This window comes from Gobio gobio, assembly GCF_949357685.1.
Source record: "Gobio gobio genome assembly, chromosome: 10".
Taxonomy (NCBI): Eukaryota; Metazoa; Chordata; class Actinopteri; order Cypriniformes; family Gobionidae; genus Gobio; species Gobio gobio.
In genome coordinates, this window is record NC_137116.1 from 14,613,576 (window position 1) to 14,628,575 (window position 15,000).

Here is a 15,000-nt window from a genome sequence, read left to right on the forward strand (position 1 = left end):
TGACCACTAAAATTGACCATTTTACTCATAGAGCCGCATTAAGATCTCCATATCTCTGGAACTGAACCATCGAGGGCCTTTAAAATGGATATACCTGAATAAATGTTTGTTAAGAACCAGAATCTAAAAGGATATTAAGGTATCTTTAATAATTCTTGAGTGACAGGCATGCAAACTTGAGGCAAAAACCACAAGAAGTGCTTTTTGCCCATTTTTGAACGGCCAGCGTTGGCTTATAATGCAACACAGATTGATAAAGTCAACAGATTTCACTAATAGATCTACCAATCTCTGTGTGAAAATAAAATAATGATGCTGCCATCTTTCTATGGCTTGATTTTGATTTTGTTCATATTTTTTCTGAAGACAAACAAATAGTGATGAAAGCCAAATAGGAAATGTCAAAGATGTGTATTATTGACTGAGTAATCACTGTTTTGTAGAGGAGGGTCAAAATGACAATTTCCACCTGAGATTTGGAGTCAAATTACAGTGGTGTAAAAATGACTTTAGAAAAATGGAAGCATCATATTTTAATTATTACACAGAGATTGGTAAATCTATTAGTGAAATCTGTTGACTTTATCAATCTGTGTTGCATTATACGCCAACGGGGACCGTTCGAAAATTGGAAAAAAGCTATTTTTTTGTTTTTTCCCCCAAGTTTGCATGCCTGTAACTCAAGAAGTATTAAAGATATCTTAATATCCTTTTAGATTATGGTTCTTAACAAACATTTCTTTGAGTATCATAATTTTAAAAGCTATATATGGTTCAATCCCAGAGCTATGGAGATCTTAATGTGGCTCGATGAGTAAAATGGTCAATTGTTTAATATCTAGAAGCTGGCACTCAGACAGGTATGTTCTATGCAATCGTGTTGATAGAAAAAAACAATACACATTTCTAGTTTCAACCTTATTTGTTCTTCCGATATTCCTCTTTAAAAGAAAAAAGTATCTGCTGTATGCGGAGACCCACATTGACAATTAAAATTGACCATTTTACTCATGGAGCCGAATTAAGATCTCCATATCTCTGGGACTGAACCATCGAGGGCCTTTAAAATGTTTGTTAAGAACCAGAATCTAAAAGGATATTAAGGTATCTTTAATACTTCCTGAGTTACAGGCATGCAAACTTGGGGGAAAAAAACACAAGAAGTGCTTTTTTCCCATTTTTGAGCGCTCGCCGTTGGCGTATAATGCAACACAGATTGATAAAGTCAACAGATTTCACTAATAGATCTACCAATCTCTGTGTGAGAATAAAATAATGATGCTGCCATCTTTCTAAAGTCATTTTACACCCCTCTAATTTGTCACTCCTCTACAAAACAGTGATTACTCAGTCATACATTTGTGACATTTCATATTTTGGCTTTCTTTCACCAGACAAAAAATTATCTCTTGTTGAGTTGACCCACATGTGTTATGAATGCTGTCTAATGCATGAATGTCAATGGTTTTCACAGGCGGGTGATGGACAGTTTTCACACTCGAGATCTGAAGAACGTCTAGAAAACCTTCAGCATGGATTCAAAGGAGAGCGAAAGCAAGGACTTTCCCTGCAGAAGCGTTGATCTTTCTCTTCTTCCGTACCCTCTGCCTCATCCCGTCGTTCCTCAACCCCACAGATACATCCCAGACATGATCGACCTCAACCGGCTTCGGCTGCATCGCGTCGTCCAGGTGAAGCAAGAGCTTCCGCTGTGGCCTCCGTCTCCGCTGCTCATGCGTTCTCCGACGCCGTACTTTCCAGCTTTCCATCCCAGCCTAGTGCCGTTCCCGTTCCTCCTGCCCTCCCCGAACCCCTTCTACCCAAGCGAAGCGCTGAGGTTTCGCCGCAGGAGTCCGGATGCCGGCAAATCCGCCGCGGAGAAGCTGAACGTGCACGTGGATGACAGTTACTACGTGGACGTGGGCGGCGATCAGAAGCGCTGGAAATGCCGCATGTGCGAGAAGTCGTACACCTCCAAATACAACCTGATCACGCACATCCTCGGCCACAGCGGGATCAAGCCGCACGGATGCAACCTCTGCGGGAAGCTCTTCAAGCAGCTGAGCCACCTGCACACACACATGCTGACCCACCAGGGCGCCCGCCCACATAAATGCCAGGTGTGCCACAAGGCCTTCACGCAAACCAGCCACCTGAAGAGACACATGATGCAGCACAGCGACGTCAAGCCCTACAGCTGCGGTGTGTGTGGCCGGGGCTTCGCCTACCCCAGCGAGCTCCGCGCCCACGAGCTCAAGCACGAAAGGGGGCAGGAGAATGTGTGTGTGGAGTGCGGGCTGGACTTCCCCACGCTGGCACAGCTCAAACGCCACCTGACGGCGCACCGAGGGCCCGTGCAATACGACTGCGGAGAGTGCGGGAAGAGCTTCCAGTACCCGAGTCAGCTGCAGAATCACATGATGAAGCACAAGGACATCCGGCCCTTCATCTGCAGCGAGTGCGGGATGGAGTTCGTCCAGTCGCACCATCTCAAACAGCACACGCTCACACACAAGGTGAGGAGAAAATACACTCCAGTTCAAATCCAATTCCCAATTCTAACTAGCACTTTTTAGTTACATTTACTTAAAGGGGTGGTTGCATGCGATCAGGGGCGCCGCTAGCAATTTATGGCCCTCTGAAAGAATATGATGTTGGGCCCCTACCGCACCAACCTAGCTTTGTCTGCAATTTAATTATACTGACCAATTAAGCTCCGCTCACTCAACCCAGAATGCCCCAATTGGCTGATGAAACATTGATTAGAAAATAAGATACAATTTATACAAAACGAAATTTACTTTAAAGAAAGGCTTTCTACAAACCAGAACTTAAAGAACAATCATGTCTGACCGACTATGTCTCCTTTCTCACTCATGCTGTTCACTTTTCATAATCAACATAGATTGACAACATAGATAGACATAAAAAAATAACATTATAATATTTAAATATAAAACTAAATACCTTTTCTTAATGGCTACAACAAGTATAGTAGCCTACAATACAGAGAAATGTCATGTCGGAGTGGGATTTCAGCAAATGTAATTTTACCCGTGAGCGTGAGTGGAGCGTTTTGCTGTATTTTGCCAGAAATGCAGAAATAAGCCATCATTTTGTTATATTTGTAACTCTTTGGTAGATTATACATTTATAAGTTCTATTACATTACTTCTAGTACTGTTAAAAAAAACTATCTCTGGGGGCCCTAAAAGTGAAGAATCGCGTGAATCACGTGAATCGCTCAAGTTAAAAAATCTGAACTTTGGCAGATATTCGCGCCGCGTTAACCAATCAGGAGCTTGCTCTAGTAGTGACAACAATGAGGAGAAAATCTCTATAGCCAATATCTGGTTCAGACAATATGATTATCACTGTGATAACATTAAATGACATGAAACACAACCCAGTCTCTTTTTGTTAAATGCAAGTTTATGTATGATCAATGATACAAAAGTATAAGTAAAAGGTATAATAAGCTACACGTGAAATAAAGCAAACAATTCACTCAAACATTCAAAGTCAGTGCTAGTAGGCTAACGTTACAACTGCAACGTACAGTTATAGCCTAAAAATAAAAAAGTAATGAAACTTCACTTTGCCCTCAGACTAAACGATTTGCCAGGGAACAAATTATAGATCCATGAGACCAAAGATCGGCCGTTACAAGACGAATTATATCTGGAGCCGCCACAGAGACATCAGAGCCAGCGGCAGAAGGACTGGCTGAGGAAAGGCTGATCTCACTGGGTTAATGAGCGCCGCTGATCCACTGGAGCTCACAACTCCCAAAACACCAGATCACATGTTCAAATAGGCACTCTTTATATAAATAAACCACACATTTGAGCTTTAAACAACTACATTATCGACTGAAAAAGTCTTAAAACTACGTTTTGTCACATCACCGACGTCCGGTGTGAACGTCACATCAGAATGACCTTCTGCAGTAATGACCAATGAAATTGGCGACTTATTGAACCAATCGTGGCGATACACGTGTGTTTAAACTGACTCGTGTCTGTATTCCTCATGTCAACAGTGAATTCTCTCATGGTGCAGCACAACTGGCTTTTAAAGGGAAAGGGAGATGAGTCTCTGATTGGTTTATTGACGTTACGCCCAAAACACACCCATGACTCATTAAGAGACGAGGGACGACCCTTTTGGATCATGAGTCGGCGCGCCGATCGTTTGTCCCGTCGTTAAACTAGCAGAAGTAGATTCAGACACGCCCCTGCGTCGTGAGCTCAGATCAGTGGAATAGGCCCAAAGTCATAACTTAATTGTAAAAATTTAATGTCTATGCCTTTTTTACTCAGAACACCCATGTTAAGAGTAATTGAATTGTTTGAGTGCCATTTTGTCAAGGAAAAAAAAAGTGTTTGAGGCGGGTCAATTCTTCATAGACTTATCCCTCATTTGCTCCACTCTCTGTTTGCCTTCACTCATTTCCCAAAGTCATCTTGATTGTTGAATTGTCAATACAACAGAAAAATTAGCGAGAACATCACATAAGCCGACTCTATAAACTGATGTTGATGTCGCCATTATGGAGATCAATGTTCCCTTTGGTTCGGCACTTGGAATTTCTTTTATATTATTATAAATCTCTTCCTATTGATGCAGCGATGCAACAAGAAATCACAAATGTTTGATTTCAAAGGAAAGGAAGTATATATAATATATATTAGTGCTGTCAAATGATTACTCGCAATTAATCGCATCCAAAATAAAAGTTTGTGTTTACATAATATACGTGCGTGTACTGTGTATAATTATAGGCCTATATATAAAAATACACCTTACAGCACTATTCATGTCAAATAATAATCTTTTATAAATGTTTGCTAACACTTATGTCATGCACACCTTGTGAAACTTTTAAATGGCTTGATATAATCCATCTATATTTGTAACAATATCTTATTCAACATCAAAACACAACAATGCTGGGTTAAAAATAACCCAAGTTGGGTTAAAAATGGACTAACCCAGCGGTTGGGTTAAATGTTTGCTTAAAACAACCCAATTGCTGAGTTAAAACAACCCAATCACTGGGTTAGTCCATTTTCAACCTAACTTGGGTTATTTTTAACCCAGCATTTTTTAGAGTTCACATTTTATTTATAGTAAAAGTACTCTCAGATCTTTGTAAGTCACTAATTCTAAGTGAACTATACTAAGCATTTGTCAGCACAACATGCACTCTAAAAAAATGCTGGGTTAAAAATAACCCAAGTTGAGTTGAAAATGGACTAACTCAGCAATTGGATTGTTTTAATCCAGCGGTTGGATTAAATGTTTGCTTAAAACAACCCAATTGCTGGGTTATTCCATTTTCAACCCAACTTGGGTTATTTTTAACCCAGCATTTTTTAGAGTGTACTAATTCGTTTTTTTTAAGGCGATCGGTTTGCATGCTTTTTTTAAGTAAATCTAACTAATTAGATTTTGCAGTGTAGTTGCTTATTATCATGCATATTACTAGGATAATGGCTGTTTATTAGTACTTATAAAGCACATATTAATGCCTCATGACCATATTCTACATCCATATTACCTCAATTTAACAACTACCTTACTAACTATTAACCCTAATCTATTGGACTATTGGACCCTAATCTAAAGTGTTCACTAAAGGAGTGAATTTCGGACTCCATTGGCAGATATTTGCTCTTGCTTAATATCGTCAGTCCTTTTTCTTCTCCAGTAAATGCATCTTTAAAACAAGGAAAACAAGACAGAAATACTACGTTTTTGCAGAGTTACAGTAGCGTTGAGATGGGTGATAATGTAGTCAACAAAAGGAAGAAAATAAGAGTATTTTGTAAGATTGTGTCCCTACTTCAACTCCTATTGCAGAAGCGAAAGCACTTGAGCAGAACACATTTATATAAATGATGTGAAAGAGCATCAAGCGGTCCGGTTTGGTCTTCTCATGGACGCTGATCCTCATTTGTGTGTCTTGCAGGGGGTGAAGGAGCACAAGTGTCGCATCTGTGGCCGTGAGTTTACGCTGCTGGCCAACATGAAGCGCCACGTCCTTATCCACACCAACGTCCGGGCGTATCAGTGCCACCTGTGCTACAAGAGCTTCGTCCAGAAACAGACGCTCAAGGCCCACATGATCGTCCACTCTGACATCAAGCCCTACAAATGCAAGGTGCGTTCCTGCTGTTCATTTAATAACGCCAACCAGAGTCATAACCTGCCCAGCAAACCAGTTATACTCAAGGAACGTTGTGCAAATGTTTCGATAAAACATCCAGTTCTTAAGTGTTTTAAATGTTTGGTGATGAGAATGTTCCATTGTGTCATTCTTCAAACATCATGGAAACGTTACTTTTGAATGTTCCCGGAAAAAAAAAACATTAGACGAACATCCAAATAAAACGTTCTAATAACGTTACTGGAAGAACGTTTTCTAATGTTTCTGTTAAGTTATGAACACTTTTGAATGTTCTCTGAGCGTTCCGAGTCAAGTTGTTACATTTAAAACAGAACGTTAGACAAATGTTTCAGACGCTCCATGAATGATACAAATAACGTTTTTGTGCTAATGTTTAGAGAACATTATTAAAGACTAGAAAACGTTCTATTAACGTTTCGGGAAGAGCGTTTTGCTAAAGTTTCTGTTAAGTTATGAAAACTTTTTCTTGGTTATGTGAACGTTAAGGAAATGTTACATTAAATCATTCTTCAAACATCATGGAAATGTTACTTTTGAATGTTCTCTGGAATATAAAAAACATTAGACGAACATCCAAATAAAACGTTTTATTAACGTTTCGGGAGAGCGTTTTGCTAATGTTTCTATTGAGTTATGAAAACTTTATATTTCTGAGTGTTCTCTGAACGCCCAGTTTATAAATGTTTGGTTATGTGAACGTTAAGGGAATGTTCAATTGTTTCATTCTTCAAACATTCTGGAAACGTTACATTTGAAGGTTCTCTGAATATTCCGAAAACAGATACATTTTAAAAAACACCATAGACGAACATCCAAATAAAATGTTCTAATAACGTTACTGGAAGAACGTTTCGCTAATGTTTCTGTTAAGTTATGAAAACTTTATTTCTGAGTGTTCTCTGAACATTCAAAACATTCATTTTTTAAATGTATAAAAAATGTTAAATGTTGCATTTCATTGTCTCATTCTTCAAACGTTATGGGAACGTTACTTTGAGTGTTCTCTGAATATTCCGAAACAAGTTACATTTAAAACAGAACGTTAGACAAATGTTTCAGGCGCTCCACGAATGAAACCAATAACATTTTTGTGCTAATGTTTTGAGAACATTATTAAAGACTAGAAAACGTTCTATTAATGTTTTGGGAAGAACGTTTTGCTAATGTTTCTGTTAAGTTATGAAAACTTTTTCTTGGTAATGTGAACGTTAAGGAAATGTTACATCATATCATTCTTCAAACATTTTTGAAAAACGTTAATTTTGAACATTCCGAAACATTCCGAAAGTTACATTAAAAAATACATTAAACAAATGTCCAAATAAAATGCTTCAGACAATCCATGAACGATACAAAATAACTTTTTGTGCTTATTAAAGACCAGATAATGTTCTAATAACGTTACTGGAAGAATTATTTGCTAATGTTTCTGTTAAGTTATGAAAACTTTTGAATGTTCTCTGAGCGTTCTGAGTCAAGTTGTTACATTTAAAAAAGAACTTTAGACAAATGTTTCAGACGCTCCATGAATGATACAAATAACGTTTTTGTGCTAATGTTTTGAGAACATTATTAAAGACTAGAAAACATTCTATTAATGTTTCGGGAGACTGTTTTGCTAACGTTTCTGTTAAGTTATGAAAACTTTATTTCTGATTGTTCTCTGAACGTCCAGTTTTTAAATGTTTTGTAATGTGAACGTTAAGGGAATGTTCCATTGTGTCATTCTTCAAACGTTATGGAAACGTTACATTTTTATGTTTTTTTGAACATTCCGAAACAAGCTACATTTAAAAACTCGTTAGACAAATGTTTCAAACGCTCCATGAACGATACAAATAACGTTTTTGTGTTTAATAAAGACCAGATAGTGTTCTAATAATGTAACTGGAAGAACGTTTCGCTAATGTTTCTGTTAAGTTATGAAAACGTTATTTCCGAGTGTTCTCTGAAAGTTCAAATCATTCGGTTTTTAAATGTAAAAACAATTCTCGGTTATGCGAACATTCCATTTTATCATTCTTCAAATGTTATGGGAACGTTACTTTGAGTGTTTTCTGAATGTTACGAAACAAGTTACATTTAAAGATAAATTAAGATAATGTTCTAATAACGTTACTGGAAGAACGTTTCGCTACTGTTTCTGTTAAGTTATGAAAACGTTATTTTTGAGTGTTCTCTGAAAGTTTCAATGTTAAGGGAACATTCCATTGTATCATTCTTCAAACTTTATGGGAACGTTACTTTGAGCGTTCTCTGAGCGTTCCGAAACAAGTTGTTCCATTTAAAAAAAGAACATTAGATAAATGTTTCAGACGCTCCACAAATGATAAAAATAATGTTTTTTTGTTAATGTTGTGATAACATTACTAAAGACTAGAAAACGTTCTATTAACGTTTCGGGAGAATGTTTTGCTAAGTTTTCTTTTAAGTTATGAAAACTTTATTTCTGAGTGTTCTCTGAACGTCCAGTTTTTAAATGTTTGGTCATGTGAACATTAAGGGAATGTTCCATTGTGTCATTCTTCAAAACGTTAAGGAAACGTTACATTTGAATGTTCTCTGAGTGCTCCGAAACAAGTTACATTTAAAGACCAAATAATGTTCTAATAATGTTACTGGAAGAACGTTTCGCTAATGTTTCTGTTAAATTATGAAAACGTTATTTTTGAGTGTTCTCTGAAAGTTCGAAACATTTGGAAAAAAAGTATTGGTTATGTTATGAGAACATTCCATTGTATCATTCTTCAAACGTTATGGGAACGTTACTTTGAATGTTCTCTGAACGTTCCGAAACAAGTTGTTACATTTAAAAAAAGAACGTTAGACAAAAGTTTCAGACGCTCCACGAATGATTCAAATAACGTTTTTGTGCTAACGTTTTGAGAACATTATTAAAGACTAGAAAACGTTCTATTAAGGTTTCGGGAGAATGTTTTGCTAATGTTTCTGTTAAGTTATGAAAACTTAATTTCTGAGTGTTCTCTGAACGTCCAGTTTTTAAATGTTTGGTTATGTGAACATTAAGGGAATGTTCCATTGTGTCATTCTTCAAAACGTTAAGGAAACGTTACATTTGAATGTTCTCTGAGTGCTCCGAAACAAGTTACATTTAAAAAAAGAACGTTAGATAAATGTTTCAGACGCTCCATGAATGACACAAATAACATTTACATTTTGAGGACATTGTTAAAGACCAGATAACGTTCTATTAACGTTACTGGAAGAACGTTTGTCCATGAGTTTGAGGGAACGTTCTGCTGTTCTAATGGGTCGAGGGATGGATGTGAATGAACAGGTCCAGGCCTTCATGGACTCTCTGGTGTGTTGAAACGCGTGTGACCTTGAGCTTGGACGCGCGTCCAAACGATGACCAGATACGTTCTTGGCAGTTGAGTGTCTCCTCGTCTGTAGGAAGGATATCGCTGCACAAACTGACTGTGTAACAATGGCTCTCTCGTCCCCCGAGAACAGGCCCCGCAAATAGATTTCATCTCGCTTTCTCTTGTGCTCAGGAGCACTTCCTGTTTTCTCACGGTCCGTTCGGACAGTTTACAGTCCCTCTATCCTCCTGAAGGAAAGGAAAGGACCACCCTAATAAAAAAAGAATGCAAAGGAAAGACAGCAGAGGAGGAACCGTCCAGCCCTCCGCTGTCTGAGAAACTCCAAATACACGCATTACAGGGACCATCACACTCCAGTGTTTCCTGCACAGAACTCAGAGCAACAATAAACGAAATATCGGATCATATTATGTGATGAAATAATTACTCAATAACTCGTTTTCCAGCACAAAAAGTTCTCTGAACGTTCCATTCTATCATTCTATCAATCTTCAAACGTTACTTTTCTCGGAACGTTCCATTCTATCATTCTTCAAACGCTACTTTTCTCTGAATGTTACATTCTTTCATTCTATCATTCTATCATTCTTCAAAACGCTACTTTTCTCTGAACGTTCCATTATATCATTATATCATTCTTCAAACGTTACTTTTCTCTCAATGTTCCATTCTTTCATTCTATCATTCTTCAAACGTTACTTTTTTCTCTGAACGTTCCATTCTATCATTCTATCATTCTTCAAACGTTACTTTTCTCTGAACGTTCCATTATATCATTCTATCATTCTTCAAACGTTACTTTTCTCTGAACGTTCCATTATATCATTCTATCACTCTTCAAACGTTACTTTTCTCTGAATGTTCCATTCTTTCATTCTATCATTCTTCAAACTTTACTTTTCTCTGAATGTTCCATTCTTTCATTCTATCATTCTATCAATCTTCAAATGTTACTTTTCTCTGAATGGTCCATTCTATCATTCTTCAAACGCTACTTTTCTCTGAATGTTCCATTCTATAATTCTATCAATCTTCAAACGTTACTTTTCTCTAAACGTTCCATTCTATCATTCTATTAATCTTCAAACGTTACTTTTCTCTGAACGTTCCATTCTATCCTTCTATCAATCTTCAAATGTTACTTTTCTCTGAATGTTCCATTCTATCATTCTATAATTCTACCAATCTTCAAACGTTACTATTCTCTGAACATTCCATTCTATCATTCTATTAATCTTCAAACGTTACTTTTCTCTGAACGTTCCATTCTATCATTCTTCAAACGTTACTTTTCTCTGAACGTTCCATTCTATCATTCTTCAAACGTTACTTTTCTCTGAATGTTCCATTCTATCCTTCTATCAATCTTCAAATGTTACTTTTCTCTGAATGTTCCATTCTATCATTCTATCAATCTTCAAATGTTACTTTTCTCTGAATGTTCCATTCTATCATTCTATCATTCTATCAATATTCAAATGTTACTTTTCTCTGAATGTTCCATTCTATCATTCTATCAATCTTCAAATGTTACTTTTCTCTGAACGTTCCATTCTATCAATCTATTAATCTTCAAACGTTACTTTTCTCTGAACGTTCCATTCTATCATTCTTCAAACGTTACTTTTCTCTGAAAGTTCCATTCTTTCATTCTATCATTCTATCATTCTATCATTCTTCAAATGTTACTTTTCTCTGAACGTTCCAGTCTTTCATTCTATCATTCTATCATTCTTCAAATGTTACTTTTCTCTGAACGTTCCATTCTTTCATTCTATCATTCTATCATTCTTCAAACGTTACTTTTCTCTGAATGTTCCGAAACAAGTGGTTACATTTAAAACATGTTCCATGAACGATACAAAGGCAGTTTTTGTGCAAACTTTATTAAAGGCCGGATAAGACAGTAAACTAAGTGACATTATGCAAAAAAATAAATAATCAGAAATGTTTCAAAAATCTATCAAATCTTGATTTAAGAATGTTTAGATACTTGTGCTGGAAAACAAGACAGAAACACTGAGTAAAGGTACACATTTCAAGGGCAGTCAGGGTTATGAAGAGCACATTTGTGAGTGAGCATGGTTTGAATCTTCACTAGTGCTTGAGCGGGTCACAGATATCTGAATAGTTACTCTCTTTACAGCTGTGTGGAAAGGAGTTTAACAGAATGCATAATCTGATGGGCCACATGCACTTGCATTCTGACAGCAAACCCTTCAAATGTCTTTACTGCGCCAGCAAGTTCACGCTGAAGGGAAACCTGACCCGCCACATGAAGGTCAAGCACGGGATCATGGACCAGGGACTGGACGCGCGCGGTAAGAGGCTTTACACGGTCTAAACATTCTTAAATCAAGACACTTGAGAAGCAAAATGACTTGAGATAGTACCCAGAGAACAAAGTTGTGAGCAAACGTCCTAACAATAACTGTAAAGTGACCAAAGCCTTGAAAAGGCTTGAAAATGTAACCCATGTAATATAATTTTGTTCAATAATATTTTTTGATTATTATTTAGAATTTTGAGGGTATTTTATGATACTGTGCAATATTGATAAACATTTTATGAAATATTGATAAACATTTTATGAGCTATTTTTCCCCATTGAAAATGAGTCACAATTTTTTTCTAATATATATATTTTTTATATTTTTCAATGAATGCGGTTAAAATAGAAACACAGCATTTAAAATCCCATTTTTGAAGGTAGATTAGTGCCATCTGGATGCAGTAAATAAAGAAAAACAGATGCAACGCACTGGTGTGACCACTAGATTCCTATATAGCTCTATATAAAGTGGCTTATATGAGTGTTTTTAGACATAAATACTTATTTTTATTAAGTTCTGCATTTGGATTTATACTTAGACATTCCCAGAGACTACTTTTCATCAAGGTTTAGGTGTTATTTTTGTTTGAAATGTTGTTTTGAAGTGTCAGTTTTTGCATTAAACATTCAAACCTGAAAACAGAGGAGGACATTCTGTTATACATAACATCAAAATTCATAAAAATGTAGCAAACATGAAGAGTTATACTTTATCACAGCTTAATCAATCTGGGTCTGATCTCATTTTAACCTCTTGTTCGAGTTATTTTGAATCAATTGTTCCAGCCACACCAGTTAATTTGTGTGTGTGTGTGTGTTGAGTGTGTGTGTGTGTTTTGTACTCTTGTACAGTGGCTCATTTGTAGTTTATACCACCAAAAGAGTTTTTTCATATTTCCAATCATTTCCGATGTCGTCCATTTTTGACCGCGAAGGAGCCAAGTGCGACTTTTTTTGTTTTTCGACCTTTAACATATTTCCGAATCATGTCCATGATTTTTTTGTGTGTTCTCATAGCTAATTCAACAGAAGTCACCAATGGCCCTATCGTCAGGGTTGCCAGGTTTTCATAACAAAACCCTCCCAATTGCCACTCAAAACTAGCCCAAAACAAGCCCAATCGTGTTTCTTTTGTCCGTCGTTAAACTAGCAAAAGTGGATTCGGACACGCCCTAAGAGCTCCTGCGCCGTGAGCTCAGATCAGTGGAATAGGGCCCAAAATGTCAATCCGATGAAGTAAAAACATTTTTGACTGAAGAGGCCCAGAGGATAGAATAGAATAGAATTTTTGTTCAAAGTAAGTTAGCAAAAAACTTAATTTGTATTGTTCATGGAATATTTTTTAAATGTAAGCACTTGTTTCAGAACGTTCTGAGAAAAGTAGCGTTTGAAGAAAATTATAAAATGATAGAATGGAACGTTCAGAGAAAAGTCGCGTTTGAAGAATGATAGAATGATAAAATGGAACATAGAGAAAAGTAACATTTGAAGAATGATAGAATGGAACGTTCAGAGAAAAGTAGCGTTTGAAGAATGATAGAATGGAACATTTAGAGAAAAGTAGCGTTTGGAGAATGATAGAATGATAGAATGATATAATGGAACGTTCAGAGAAAGTAGCGTTTGTAGAGTGATAGAATGATAGAATGGAACGTTCAGAGAAAAGTCGCGTTTGAAGAATGATAGAATGATAAAATGGAACATAGAGAAAAGTAACATTTGAAGAATGATAGAATGGAACGTTTAGAGAAAAGTAGCGCTTGGAGAATGATAGAATGATAGAATGATATAATGGAACGTTCAGAGAAAAGTAGCGTTTGTAGAGTGATAGAATGATAGAATGGAACGTTCAGAGAAAAGTCGTGTTTGAAGAATGAGAGAATGATATAATGGAACTTTCAGAGAAAAGTAGCGTTTGTAGAGTGATAGAATGATAGAATGGAACATTCAGAGAAAAGTAGTGTTTGAAGAATGATAGAATGGAACATAGAGAAAAGTAACATTTGAAGAATGATAGAATGAAACGTTCAGAAAAAAGTCGCGTTTGAAGAATGATAGAATGGAACATAGAGAAAAGTAACATTTGAAGAATGATAGAATGGAACATTCAGAGAAAATTAGCTTTTGAAGAATGATAGAATGATAGAATGGAACATAGAGAAAAGTAACATTTGAAGAATGATAGAATGAAACATAGAGAAAAGTAACATTTGAAGAATGATAGAATGGAACGTTCAGAGAAAATTAGCTTTTGAAGAATGATAGAATGATAGAATGTAACATAGAGAAAAGTAACATTTGAAGAATGATAGAATGAAACATTCAGAGAAAAGTCGCGTTTGAAGAATGATAGAATGATAGAATGGAACATAGAGAAAAGTAACATTTGAAGAATGATCGAATGGAACGTTCAGAGAAAAGTAATGTTTGAATAATGATATAATGGAACGTTCAGAAAAAAGTAGCGTTTGAAGAATGATAGAATGGAACGTTCAGAGAAAAGTAATGTTTGAAGAATGATAGAATGGAACGTTCAGAAAAAGTAGCGTTTGAAGAATGATAGAATGGAACGTTCAGAGAAAAGTAATGTTTGAAGAATGATAGAATGGAACGTTCAGAAAAAGTAGCGTTTGAAGAATGATAGAATGGAACGTTCAGAGAAAAGTAAAGTTTGAAGAATGATAGAATGATAGAATGGAACGTTCAGAGAAAAGTAACGTTTGAAGAGTGATAGAATGATAGAATGATAGAATGGAATGTTCAGAGAAAAGTAGCGTTTGAAGAGTGATAGAATGATAGAATGGAACGTTCAGAGAAAAGTAGCGTTTGAAGAATGATAGAATGGAACGTTCAGAGAAAAGTAGCGTTTGAAGAATGATAGAATGGAACGTTCAGAGAAAAGTAGCGTTTGAAGAATGATAGAATGGAACGTTTAGAGAAAAGTAGCGTTTGGAGAATGATAGAATGATAGAATGATAGAATGGAACGTTCAGAGAAAAGTAGCGTTTGTAGAGTGATAGAATGATAGAATGGAACATTCAGAGAAAAGTAGTGTTTGAAGAATGATAGAATGATAGAATGGAACATAGAGAAAAGTAACATTTGAAGAATGATAGAATGAAACGTTCAGA

The 15,000-nt window shown here is 36.3% G+C and overlaps 1 protein-coding gene across 5 annotated transcripts in view; it reads left to right on the forward strand.

The window, feature by feature from the left end:
* znf366 (zinc finger protein 366) overlaps positions 1 to 15,000 on the forward strand; it is a 17,827-nt gene that overhangs the window by 1,608 nt on the left and 1,219 nt on the right. For 2 of the 5 annotated variants that reach the window (XM_079827523.1, XM_079827525.1), the window contains exons 2-4: positions 1,475 to 2,516; positions 5,975 to 6,166; positions 11,684 to 11,858. In XM_079827523.1, coding sequence (XP_079683649.1) covers positions 1,533 to 2,516; positions 5,975 to 6,166; positions 11,684 to 11,858 — 1,351 coding nt within the window. In that variant the 5' untranslated portion in view covers positions 1,475 to 1,532. The remainder of the gene's footprint in view (positions 1 to 1,474; positions 2,517 to 5,974; positions 6,167 to 11,683; positions 11,859 to 15,000) is intronic. The other 3 variants (XM_079827526.1, XM_079827524.1, XM_079827527.1) reach the window with 2 other exon arrangements.